This window comes from Dermacentor albipictus, chromosome 8 (genome assembly GCF_038994185.2).
Source record: "Dermacentor albipictus isolate Rhodes 1998 colony chromosome 8, USDA_Dalb.pri_finalv2, whole genome shotgun sequence".
Taxonomy (NCBI): Eukaryota; Metazoa; Arthropoda; class Arachnida; order Ixodida; family Ixodidae; genus Dermacentor; species Dermacentor albipictus.
Window position 1 is genome coordinate 131,751,554 of NC_091828.1, and position 14,082 is coordinate 131,765,635.

At 48.1% G+C, this 14,082-nt stretch overlaps 1 protein-coding gene across 16 annotated transcripts in view; it reads left to right on the forward strand.

Moving 5' to 3' along the window:
• Window positions 1–14,082, forward strand: part of LOC139049177 (uncharacterized) — a 110,252-nt gene that overhangs the window by 44,035 nt on the left and 52,135 nt on the right. For 14 of the 16 annotated variants that reach the window (XM_070524493.1, XM_070524490.1, XM_070524477.1 and 11 more), the window contains 2 exons: window positions 3,495–3,521; window positions 13,531–13,546. In XM_070524493.1, coding sequence (XP_070380594.1) covers window positions 3,495–3,521; window positions 13,531–13,546 — 43 coding nt within the window. The remainder of the gene's footprint in view (window positions 1–3,494; window positions 3,522–13,530; window positions 13,547–14,082) is intronic. The other 2 variants (XM_070524487.1, XM_070524489.1) reach the window with 1 other exon arrangement.

Genomic DNA, 14,082 nt, shown 5'->3' on the forward strand with positions numbered 1-14,082 from the left:
TACACATGAAGTTAGTGATATGGGCCGGAGATTTGCGAGGCTAGATGGCTTACCGGGTTTGGGGATGAGAATTACTTTGGCTGTTTTCCATGTCGGGGGAATGGATCCCTGGCGCCAGCAGGTGTTCATGTATTCGGTGAGTTGTTGCACCGATGGGTCATCTAGATTTCTTAGTGTTTTATTCGTAACACCATCTGGGCCTGGCGCCGAACGGCTGTTCAGCTTATGTAGGGCAGCATGAATCTCTGCCAAGCTGAAATCTTCATCAAGGGCAGGGTTGGAGGTCCCTGTGTATGGGCCGTGAGGTTGAGTGGGCCCAGATGGGATGTACTTTTGACATAAGCTATTCTTAACGTGGTCCTGGCCATGCGTCTTGCTCTCTGTGAATAAAAGCTTGGCGAGGCGATCTTGTTGATATGAGCGGGTGGTGGTGCTGTCAATCAAATGTCTGAGGATTTTCCACGAGCGGGGTTGGTGGAGTTGCCCGTCTAGAGAGTGACATAGCTCTGTCCATTGCTGTCGACTTAGAACTCGGCAGTGTGCTTCAATTTCCTTGTTGAGAAGTGCGACCTTCCGTCTGAGTCTTCTATTGAGCCGTTGTCCCTTCCATCTAGAGAGGATGGATGATTTGGCCTCGATAAGGTGAGCGAGTCTACTGTCCATGCGCTCAGTCGGGGCGTCTGTTGTGATAATGCGGGTGGCCGATTTAGTATCAGACAGTAGATCGCATGACCATGATTCTATGTCGGTTATGGGACTGTCCGTCGTTGCTGTTACACGGCGTTTACGGAACGCATCCCAGTCCGTCCAAGTAAAGTCCTTCGTTCTTCCCATAACGGCTGTTAGGTGTGGGAGAGTGATTTCGATGATGCAGTGATCACTCCCGAGGTCGTGTTGGGTGTTGCGCCAATGGGCGTTGTCTGCGTTTTTGGTGAACGTGAGGTCTGGCGTCGTGTCTCGTTCAGTATAAGTGCCGAGGCGAGTGGGGAAGGCTGGGTCAGTAATGAGTAAGCCCGAGATCATGGGAGTCTTGCCATAAGTTACGACCTGCAGCAGAGCTGTGTCTGTAACCCCATCCTGTGTGCGGGAGATTGAAGTCACCTCCGATGATAAGGGGGCTGCTGCCTGCGATATTAAGGGCCTTTTTGAAGAGGGTTAGAAATCGGCTATGGCGTTGAGATGGAGTATTGTAGATGTTGAGGATAAATATTCCTTCCTTTCGTTTTCTGTGCGGGATGAGCTCAATGAAGAGGTGTTCGGTGCGCCGATCGTTGAGATTGTGTTCGATTGCCGTAATTCTTTTTCGAACGAGTGTGGAGACTCCGTGTGGAGCGTTGTTCGCAGTGAAAGAGTGATATCCTGGAAGGCTGACCGGAGTATTGTGCGTTTCCTGGAGCAAGATTACGTCGGGTTGACATGAAGTAGTACGGAGGTGTTGACGGAGAACGGGCTGTTTATGGAGGTAGCCTCGGCAGTTCCACTGCCACAATGTTGTGTCAGTTTTAGTGTGGGCCATGATGAAGGATGGGGGATGCCACAGGTGGCAGGGTGGCGGCGACGGCTCCTGTGGTGTCCATGGCTACGGTTTGAGCGGTGGAAGCGGTTTGTGTGAAAAGGGTTTGAATATTAGCTTCCATGGCGGTGACTCTGTGCATAAGGGCGATTAGAGAATTCTGTAAAGCTTCCACCGTGCTTTGGAGTGTTACGAGCATATCCTTGACCTCGGAGCGTACTTGGCCCTGAGCTCCTTCTTGGAGGGCACGCTTTTTGGGGGCTGGTCTTGAGAGTACTTCAGTTTGGCTGTTGTTAGCGGGTTCTGGGGTGTTAGGTGTAGGTTGGGTTTTGGGTTGTTTGAGGCTGTGAACCTCCTGGGTAAGCTTTTGGATTAAATCACGCATAACTGCGTTTTCTTTCTTAAGATGTTCGACGTCGGTGTTGTCTGTGTTCGGTTTAGGCAGCGGGGGGGATTTTACGTGACCCTCTCGCGAGACGCCCGTCAGGGCCTCTGCGAAGCTCACCTTTTCTGAGGTATGTCTGGCTCCTGGAGTCGACGTGGATCTTGATCTGGACCGACCTCGATCCGACCTCGGTCTGGAGAGGGAGCGGGACCGGGACCGGTGCTTGGTCTCCATGGACGGGAAATCTTCTGATTGAAGGGCTGAATTCTGTGCTACTCGGCGTTCTCCGAGGCGTCTTCGTATAACATACGGCGTTTTGTATCTGGCAGTACAAGATTTGTCCGCTGTGAGGTGGGGTCCACCACACAACATGCACTTGGGTGTACACTGATGCTCTTGATCTGGGTTGCGAGCTCCGCAGCCCCGGCAGATCTTGTTATTAGGGAACGGGCAAACGTCCATGCGGTGCCCGAGACGGCCGCAGTGGTAACAGATATCGATCTGCTTGCGGTACAGGGAGCATGGGATTAGTGTTGCGCCATACCGAACCATGTATGGTACGTCAGGTCCGTCGAAGGCAATGACGATGGTCGTGGTGGAACCGATTCGCTTTGCGGCCAGGGCTAGAGGATTGCGATCATTTATGATGTTAGCATCGACTTGTCTGGCGTCATCGGTGAGAGGGATGCCTCTGATGACCCCTTTGGTGGTATTATCTGGGGCGGCTTCGTACGCGCTGACCTCGTGGGTTACCCCGTTGACTTGGATGGACTTGATTCTTGCGTACCGGTCTGCATTTTGCGGGCTGGGCGTGCTGATCACCATGATGTTTTGCTGGTTGTTCGAGCATATTGTGTCGTGTTGACTGTCTTCTGAGCTAAGTTGCGCTGCTTGAAGAATAGCTGCAGTCACTGTAGGGCTGCCGACCTTGGAAATATTGAGTGCTCCTTTGGGTCTGACGATGATCTTGATCTCATTTGCTGGTAGTGGGAGCATGCGCCCGGCCTTGAGAACCTGAGTTTTAACTTGCTGCCTGGGTCTATAGCGAGAGCGAGAGTCTTGCGTCCTAGGTTGTTGTTCTTGGGATAGTTTTCGGCACCGCTGCTCGTCTGGGCGACGGGCGGTACACCGACGGGAACGGGCCGTACACCAGCCCATCTCGGTGGTTAACTCTTCTGGGGAAATATCTTTGCCACATACTTGGACTTCCATGCTTCGCAGATTTGGCCAGGGGCTTGTGCGTCGTAGCAGAGCTCGCACGGACACGCGCGGGAACGTGCCAGGTAGCCTATGTAGGCCGAGCACCTGGCGCACGCGCTTAGCCTTAGCGCGGCGACGGCGTGATCGTAACACAAAAGTGGTCGCGGTCCCGGAAAAATAAATGTCCCGCCTGATAACTTGGTATCTACAGAGTCCTGGTGGTCTCACAGTTCGAATGGTACAAAATTAGGGCTGGTGTGCACAGAAAATCGCGGCGAAAACATTTCGAGAAGACGGAGCCGATGAAAACACAAGCTATGGGCGCTGCACTTCTTCTTCCTCCTGGCGAAAACGAGATAAACAAAATATAATCATGTCGTTCTGATTTCATTTCAGGTGGTCAAGCACCAGCAATAGTTGTCGGTAAGCTGTACATTGACTTTCTACATTGTTATTGCTTACGGAAGCCTGTTCAGCTGATATGCTTACATGATCTGCTACGTGTAACTATACGCTTACATTATTAAATTATGTTGGTCTTCCGATAAAGAGCGCACGCACGCACGCACGCACGCACACACACTCACACACACACACACACACACACACACACACACACACACACCTCTCTCTCTTTATATATATATATATATATATATATATATATATATATATATATATATATATATATATATAATGACGAAAGCAAACGACCAAAAGTATAACTATAGTCATGCTCCGAAAACACGCGTTGAGACCTTGATGAGTCACTGTGACAATAATTCGCATTTGAGGGCAAATTTTATCGTTAAATGTTCGTCGATAGCGAAAAACACAAGTGAAATGTGCCGCTTTCATTTGTTTGGTTCGATTCGAGCTCAGCGACACAAAACGGGCCATGTGTCGGGAAGCAAAGCCAATAAAATCTCACCGCCTCTTGCCCTTCGCAAGGATGCGCGGGATCGATCCGGCGATGCGTACACCTTCAAACCTAACGGAGTCGCGCCACGATCCGATTGCGAGGCACGCCGCCGCCCCCGGGAGGCTCCGTGTTAGTTTTCCGAGGTTCTTTGACGGGCAGCGATCGTTGACGAGCGTGTCTTGCATTCCGCCCCGCGGAACGGTAGCCGCCACCGAGGTGTCAAAGCCGAGACGTCGAGCTGAGCGGCGCGACGCCATAGTCAGCGCTGTAAACGCCAGTAATAATAACACACAGTACACCCGCTTATTTGCAAGATAGCCCCGCCATCCGAGCTAAATATTATTTTGGGATTAGAGGCAGGAAATATGCAATGTTGCCCAAGACTTTCTGCTCTTTTCTTGATCCTTCTTTGCTCTTTTTGTTCCTTGCTCTTTTCTTGTTCCTGGAACATATTGGTGCTTGTAAAAGCTCTCTGACGAACACCATGGCTAATGGCAAATTTCTATAGATGTTACGAGTGAGGACATGAATGTAACAACTAAAAGGGAGCGCGAGACCATAACACTGAAGCCATGAAACCTCGGTTTTAACACGCGATCGTGTTCCACAGCCTCGCTGGCCACTCCTCGACGCACGCCACTGCGAAGAGGCAAGGGGGTGCGACACGCAACGTTACAACGAAGCAACATTGCGCCGAAAATGATGAATGCATACGTCGCAAGCAATGTCTGTAATACTGTTCGGTACTCTTGCCGAGACTAGGAAAATAGGATTTTCCACTAGTGGTCATATATGATCAATCACTGAAATGAAATCGAATGAAGGTGTACGAGGGGGCAAAGCCTGTGCTGGCGGCGATTTATTCTCAAATGCGGTCGTGTTTTTATTTGTGCACACGTATGCTCTCAATGCATATTACGTGGTCATGTATTGAAGTGGTTAATCTCTGCAAGAGTTCTTCACGAGGCGAGTAGGATGTATGAACAGCCACCGACTAGCCCTGCCCCCTTGAACCATGTGCCTATATAGCGCCGGCTTTGCTAGCGAAGGAACAAACCCAACTCGCAGGAATAAGTGTGCCAGTTCAAGGGCAAACATTCAAGGTGAAGCGTCAGTGAACGTGCGAATACACAACGAATGTTTCAGCTCAGGCACAGCAAGCTTTAAGGAATGTTCCATTGCGGATTAAAGAAATTTCGTGCGTTCTGCGGTGTGTGCTTGGCGGCTGAGTAACGCAGTTTCAAGTTGGATGGAGCGAGAAATGGTGCGCGAAGCGTGAAATGATGAATTATGTACTAATTGACGCGTTTATGAGTAAATTATATTTCTCACCCATTAAGGCATTTTTATAATTATGAACAGTATGATCAAAATGTTACTTACACCCAACACGAGATACCAGTCACTTTTCCTCGGGTCTGCACACGGCGTACTTATTTTATTTTATGAAAGTATACTTATAATATCTTACAGGCTTTTAGGAATGCATTGGGTAAGGGGAAAACTACGGTGACATCAACGTAAAACAAGCGTTATTAAACGAGGCAGAAAATAAAAGCATCAACGTAACAAGAGCTTTATTCGCACAGCGTATGGGCGTACAAGATATATACACTCAATAGAAAAAGTACAATTGAAATCAAAAGCTAACTAGTGTCTTATGCACGTCAAGATACCAGTAAATGTTACACGAATATCATCGCACTACAGAGTAGGTGTAGAAACATGACAAATGCTATATCAATTGCTGAATCACCACACTGCAAAGATGAAAAAAAAGAAAAGGAAAATTAAAGAAAGTAATACAAGGCAGCAACAAATAAACTCTAGCGTATATGATAATCTACAAGTTCAGAGACACAATATGATATGTGAAACCACAAATCATTTGTTGAGAAAAATAATTTATTAAGCATATCGTAAGTAATTCATTACCAATTGATAAGAATGTAGAAATGTAGCAAAAAAGTTCGGCGGCATGTTACACTCCTGCAGCACGTGAAGCCTGCTGCACACTTGTCAATGCGCCGTCTCTCATCGTCGCGTTGCTGCTTTCGCAGTTCGGCTTCTTCGGTTCCATTACTCGACGCACAGCTGCGGCTTCGCGCGCTCGGTCAGACTCGCGGCGCCGACGACGTTTCTCTTCGACATTGCGGTGCGTCCTCTCAGCAGGGGAGGGAAACGTATGCTGTTCTGTGTGTTGCATGGGTGACATCAGTGAATGTGCGCAGCGTTCGCTGCACTTTGCCGAACACTTGTAGCCTCTGCATTGCGAGAGGAATGAGCCATTGCATCTTTTGCTTGCTTTGGGGGGTATGGGCCATTGCTGCTGTGGATAGTTTTCGTACCATTGGATCGGACGACGCGTTTTTTTTTTCTCAAGGCCATTGGGGGTATGGGCCATTTAAGGCTTTCAGCTGAAAAGAAATAACGCCCCTAGAGAACTAAATGGTTGAAACTGTCAAAGTGGTTGAGGCTGAGCTGAAAAATTGCCTGTGACATATCCTACTAAAATATTCCGAAGCGCGCGAAGAGAGAAGCAGTGCGCACGTCGAGGTCTCGCGCAATGTGCCCTCTGCGGCCGTGTGCGTCAGCGCCATCCAGGGGCGGTCGGCGCGCGCGCCGCACCTATTTTGCAGGGGCAACACTTGCCGATCTCGGAGGCCTGTAACAGTCTCGTTGACGATTGTATCTGCCCGATGTGGTTCTTTACTGCTTAGATTATGCAGGCAAAGTTGATGAAAAATATTGACGATGAACACGATTGTTGGCCATTAATGGGAAGGTGTCGATGATTTCGCAGGACAAGAACACAAGGGACGACGGTGCGTTTCAGAAAAAAAATAAAATAAATTGTGATGTTTGAGCTCTGTATCTGGGGGATCTTGTAAAGCAATTTCAATTTTCAGCTTGTCTCCAAAAACGCACAGCCGAGATTCAAAAGATGGAGAAAGTTTCAACATGAGTTAGAAAATTATATCCAAGTGACTGTCTGCTACAAAGGACGTCGTGCACTCAGAGAAGCTACAACTGCAGCTTACGATACGATCCGCCTGGTCCACCGATCGAGCACAGGACTGCTGCGTGCTCGGCCCTTCTCACATCCCAGCTTAAAAGCGGATCCCGCTAAACTTGATTACTTTTTTTCATGGCTCTTTAGAGAAGGGGCTACTTCGTACAGCCGATGCGCTTAACGCATTATTTAAAGAAACTGACACAAAATTACCTATATTAAAGACCTGCAGCACCGTGAAGGCAATATTGCAGGGGTGAATATTAGAGCTCACAAGAATAAAAGTCACATACGAGGCGCGCCAATAAGCAGATGGAGGTCTCTTTCCGCGTACGCGACTCGTGGCTTTTTGGCTGAGCGAGGCGAACCACACCGCGATATTTTCTTCCCCGCTGATTTCAAGTGCTGTTCAAGTTATTTGAAAATGTCGAGTGTACCTAGCCCCTTACATGCGGTTGGAAACCACGATGTTAGAACCATTTGGAAATAGTGCTACACATTGCTACGTGCGACCCATTAAGTCGCACTCCGTTAGCTTTGCACTGCTTTATAGTATAAATTAGTTATAGCTTTGTCCTTCCAGTCCACTTAGGGCACGGCCGATGGCTCGGTCCTCGATAGCACACGACTTCTGGTAATCGTTTTTCGCGTGGTTGTCCCCCTGCGCGAAGTGTACAAACCATGTTTGAAGAATGATACCTTCTAGGTGACAGAGGCGTTTGACGTAGCTGATTGAGGGGCGTAACATTTCCGATTCGATAGCGACTGCGACAGGGGCAGCTACACGCGCCAGTAAGCAGATGGAGGTGTCCCCGTGCTTACGTAGCTCGTTGCTTTTCGGTTGAGTGAGGCGAACCGCGCCACCATATATTTTCCCCCTGCTCGTTTTAAGCGCTGTTCAAGCTTGTAAATGTCGAGTGTACCTGTATAGCTGCTTACGTGTACCTAGGCGCCCGTTTCTGCGGCGAGCGTCGGCATCCCTCACAATCGAGCGAACAAGCACAGCGAAGGATGAAAGAGCGAACGCGGAGTGCAGCGGGAGATGAAAGACGGTGGTAGCGAAGGGAGGGTGGAAAGGAAAGCGGAGGAGGAGGGTATGGCGAAAGCGGGAGAAGAGCGTAGTTCCGCGCAAGACGGACTCTGCGGCGACGATGGCTACGAGATGGCGCGAGAATAGCGCGCATCGCCTGTTCACCGATGACGCCACCGATACCACATATGGAAACAAAGCGCTGCATGAGCCGAGGCCTGTCTGCGGTGGCTGCTGCGAATCGCGCCCTCACGTCACCCACGCGCTGTCTCTCGCTTTCTCCCGATTAGCGAAGCATTTGCGTTAGACTTCGATCCGTTTGCAATAAGCCACACGAAACGGATTGTCCTTGCGAGTCAATATATCGTCAAATGAAAACATGTATAGAGCTGCGCTCAAATTCCGCATTATTTCTCCAACTAATAGCTCGCATAGAATTGCTGATTCGCTACTGAAGGGACCTCTGCAGCTGGAGGTGCCTGATCAGCCCGCCACACGTGGCGGGCTGATCGGGCACATCTCGCCGGCTGGATAAAACAAAACAAAAGCAAGAGGCTTATGCGGTGCCTGGTGCAGCAGGATGCGACATTAGGCTGCTAGGTGGGTCCCTTTGCATGCGTGGCAGGAGGTCCTCGGCTTGACCGCGGAGATCCACTATGCTATGTTTCGTTACATTTTTTTCTTTAGTAAATTTTAAACTGGTTATCTAGTTTTTTTAGCTAGGACGGTACCGAGTGCAGAGGAATAACCTGTGGTAAACTGGGAATGCACCGCGAGGCGGCCGTGGCGCGGCCAGCGCGAGGATCGAGGGAAAGGGAAACTAGCGTCTCGAGAAAGCGCCAGCAAAAGGAGAATGGTCAGTTGCTTTAATGCGGTTTTGCGGATGCAGGCTGGGCGTTAGTTGTCCGGTTGACAAATTTGCATTTGTTAATTTTTCGGAAATATCAGAAACGTACCGTACTTCGAACTTAAGTATATCTAGTTTGTCCGACACCGCTGTCGTGTCTAGTAGTGGCTAGGGTGCCTTGGGATCGTGGCGCGCATCGAGGCACCCTATATATAGCAGTGGTGTTTCCTCGACTTCTGACGTCGCCTTTTACCTCTCTCGCCGTCTCCCCATGTGTGCTAGTTGTGAACGAAGAGTACCAAGGCTGTTATTCACTCGTTTTGAGGCTGCGTCTGTTTTTCCCATTCTCTGCCCCCTCTCCCCCTAATCCCAATCATTCCATATATTCCCCTCTGGATGGTTGCACATTAGTGGAAAGGTAGGCAGATGAACTCATTGACCATACAAACGTGTGTATGATATGATTCATTTCAATTTTCGTGTGTATGATAATGAAGGAATGATGTACCTGATGCGCAGAGCATAAATAGATGACCGTTTGTAGTAAACGCCAGTTTGAAGCAGCGCCATTCCTGTCGTATGTGTTCCTTCGTCTTCGTCTTTAGCGCGTTTTTATGAAAACTATCAAGTTGAAACAACTCGCCAAATCAAGGTATTGTTGCAACAAAATTATTCTACAATGGGGCTCTTATCCTCTCATCGCCGACTGCAATTGACCCTGCCATCACCTGCATCAACGTTATTGTCATATGCACCTGTTAGTGAAGAACGTTGTCTTACTACCTCAAGAAAGAACTCGTGCATCCGGAAGTTCAGGCCATCTTCGAGCTTGTCGAGCCATCCTGGGGTCACGTCAGAAGAATGTGCAAGCTCTTAATATCGGAGAAGTGGCGCCAAATCCGAATCTACAATGACTGGTTCATGAGGATAACGACCCGAACAAAGACAAGAGAAAGCTGATATACTACAAAAAGTTAGCACGACAGACTACGAATTTGATTTGGTAACGTACAAGGCTCACATTACCTAAACAGCCGGCAAGAAGTTCCAAAGCAAACACGGTCACTATATTGGGAAACGTTAGTATATACCTGTCACCGTAAGCAAGATACCCGAGAAAGGCCCGAGATACAGTTTTGAGCCGCACCTCAGCGGGCAGCAGCTCTTGGCTCTAGCAAGAAACGTAGGCGTCAAAGCAGAAGAAAGTGAGCGTGATCGAGGCATCGGTGAAGCTGTGGACTGCGTCCTTGTACATTGGCGTCCCGATCTCCGCTCAAGAGGATAGTGACTTGCCTGAAGGACAAAAAATTGGCCATTCTACAAGCATATAAAGAATGACGACTTGGGATGTGGCCAGAAAACCTGATGGAAGAGAAGGCTAATGAAGCTATGAACAAGAACTTCAAGGTGAACGACTTTAACACGGAGAAACAAAAGAAAGCAGCACTAAAACTTTCGAAAGACGAAATAATTACATGGAAGCCTCATTTACATGCAAGACCCATAAGCCTGAATATCCTTTGCCATGATCGTCTCAGAGAAGGCATCGTGGCAGTTCGAAGTAGGATGGTTCCTGAAAGGGCACCTGAAGCGACTACCAATCAAAGATCCCTTTATGGTGGGGTGTTCTGATTACGTTATCTTAGAGCTGCAAGATGGTACCGGATCTATAGCCACGGCTTTCTCCCTAGGCGTTGAATACTTGTATTATTCTGTGACGCGTGAAGGCATTCTACGTGCTGTTCGTGAAAAAGATTGATGAAATGAGTAAACTAAATTTGCTGAACTTAGTGTACGACTAAGTTTTCAGACTTAGTTTGAACTGCGACAATTTTTTAACCTTGTTAGAATTTTACTTGGATTCTACTGCCGTTAGTAGAAATGCCCGTTATTACATTCAAAGCACATGAATCTATATTGGACCGTCAATAGCCACGATATTATGTGATATTGTTTAGCGTCCTGTGACAAACGCGTTAATGCGGAACTAACTGGGAAATCAATCATTCGTGTATTTAGTATGTCGACGACTATCTAATAGTCCTTAACAATTCATCCATTTTGTGTCTTGACGATGCTGTAGCAGATTGTCTAAAATTTTGACCAAGTATTCCCAAGGGCTCAAGTTTACTTTTGAACTGCCTAATGACAACTGTATTCAGTTTCTAGATCTTCAAATTTTATTTTCGTCAGATGACCACGTATGCTGTAAATACAACCCAAGATCAAAGAAAAGTGTTATGCCTATCGATAGCACACATTCTAAATTGATTAAGGGCACAGCCACCACATGCCTTCAGAGGGTTTTGCAAAAGTAATGTGTTCAACAAATTGAGCATAGTATGTCTAGCCAAGTAGACAGATTGAAACATGCTGGTTTTCCAGTCTCTGTGATTTCATCTGTCTGTGAAAGGTTGCTTCAAAAATTAAAACGGTGAAGGAAGTGCCCAACTAAAGATCGTGACAAAACACCTGTACATGTAATCCCATACCTCCATAAAGTTTCACATAATTTGAAAAAGGTGGCAAAACGACACAATGTCAATCTAGTTTTGTCAGCGCCTTGTAAATTGTCAGCAGTGTATAACCCTTTAACATAAGAAACAGCAGAAACGCATGCAATGTCGTACTAATCACCGGACCAATTACACCGAATGCACTTTAGATGTTGTGTATCAGATACCCTTAGATTGTGGACGCGTTTATATAAGACAAACCGGCCAGTGCTTCAATGAAAAGGCTAGACAGCACAATAATGACGTTAGAAAAGGATACGGCAGTCACTTGGCCGAGCACTGCAATAAGTGTGCATGCACACCCATGTTTGGTGACACAACTTTCTTGAGGAAAGAAAACACAAAAATAGAATGCGAAATAGTTCAAGCATATTTCATAAGGAAAGAAGGCGACAAGTGCGTCAGCACTTGTCGTCAGTCTGTCTTTGGTTTTGCAAGAAAAAGAAGTGACGTTTCTTTCGAGATATTTAGGTACATTAACTGTCTGATCATACAATCGTGTGTATGATCTGATTCATTTACAATCTTTTGTGTATATGATGATGAGTGCATGATGTACATGATGCGCAGAGCATAAATAGATGACCGTTTGTAATAAAAACCAGTTGGAAGTAGCGCCAGTACTGTCCTATGTGTTCCTTCGTCTTCGTCTTTAGTGCGTTTTACAGCGAAGCTGCATACCTATACCGTAAAGGAAATTTTCGTGTCGTTGTTGTAAGCAAAAACTCCCCTGATCCCGAAGCTGGTGAAATGCCGGGCCGACCACGGCGGAGGTGAAGCAGGCGTTAAGCCCTCCTCACACCTGCGCCGATCCCAAAGCTGGTGCAATGCTGGGCCGACCTGCGGTGGAGCTGAAGCAGGCGTTACGCACTCCCCATAGGTGGGCCTATCACGAAGATAGTGCAATACTGGCCCAACCCACGGCGGAGGTGAAGCAGGCGTTAAGCACTCCCCCTACGTGAGCCGATCACGAAAATAGCGCAATAGCGGGCCCGACCCGCAGCGGAGGTGAAGCAGGCGTTAAGCAGAATTCCCATACGTGCGCTCATCACGAAGATAGTGCAATGCCGGGCCGACCACGGCGGATGTGAAGCAGGCGTTAGGCACTTCTTATACGTGGGCCGATCACGAAGATAGTGCAATGCCGGGCTGACCGTGGTGGAGGTGAAGCAGGCGTTAAGCACTCCTACACCTGCGCCGTTCCCGAAGACGTTGCAATGCCGAGGCGACCCGCGGCGGAAGTGAAGCAGGCGTTAAGCAGAATTTCCATACGTGCGCTGATCCCGAAGATAGTGCAATGCCGGGCCGACTGCGGCGTAGGTGAAGCAGGCGTTAAGCACTCCCCCTATGTGGGCCGATCACGAAAATAGTGCAATGCCGGGCCGACGGCGGCAGAAGTGAAGCAGGCGTTAAGCGCTCCTCACACCTGCGCCGAACCCGAATATGGTGCAATGCCGGCGCGACCCGCGGCGGAGGTATATTTCGCCATGAAGGGTCCCACATGCACAGCCTCGCTTGTCATCCTTCTTCATAGAGTTGAAGGGCACTGAGTTTTTTTTATGAAAACTGCCAAGATAAACCAACTCGCTCCCCCCCCCCCCCCTTACTTACACTCACGCCGTCATCGTCTGCGCAGTGGCTTAATCGCTGTTGTGTCGTGAGCACGACGTCGCGGATTTGATTCTCAGACTGCGCGATGGCTCGGAATGCATTCCTACGGGAGCAGAGTGTGAGGGCTCATTCACACCGGCTACTCGCAGAGGTCCCGTGAACAAATATTTTAGTATACTGATGTCGCATATGCTCGCTTTTGGTCGTAAAGCCCTCGATGCTCATCTGGCAAATCGAGCAGGGAGCGACTGACCCAAAACAGTCGCTTTTTCGATCAAAATGCGACTATTTGCGACTTGAGTATACTCGAATAAGTATACTCGAATATTTGCGGCCAACTTTTTCGCGTGACCTCTGCGAGTCAGTGGTGTGAATGAGCCCTGAGAACTATCGTTTGCCAAATTTCAGGTGCAAGAGAACAGTGTGAAGCCTGTCATAGCCCGCTTTGGCACACCAACAATAAATAAATGCTCTGTTTCTCTTATTTTTTCAGTGCCAAGAGCTTCCGGGCAAGTTGCAATTGTTAACACTTATAATTATTTGTTTACCGTATTAGGAGACTGCTGAGTCGATTTGAATAAAGTTGCATTTAGGAAAAATAAAAGGGAAATAAAACTTATTTAACGCTTCGGTTTCTTTTCGGAATTAGGTGACAAAAGAGAAGCACAAACTTTGCAAATCCATAGCTCTGCACCAGAGACGGATGTCGCGTGAGCCTGCAGTTTGCGTAAACTTTTTACATCGTTTAGGTCAGTTTTGCAGAGATCCTATTCGCAAATTAGCGGTTAACTTTAAGGCGCTGTGTCCTGAAGTACACCCCTAATTTTGTCCGCTTTAGAAGACTCAATAGGGCCAGTTCATACTTATCTCTGCTATCATTTTCTATAGTTGTGTTAGGGTTGCAAACTTCATTCTTCAGCGCACCTAGTTGGGCGAGTTGATTTAGCATGACGATTATGTAAATGCGCTCAAAAGCCGTGGACGATATGCGAAGACGAAGGTCACCGCTAGCGCTTATGCGTGTCTCGTTTTCCCCTATCGCCCT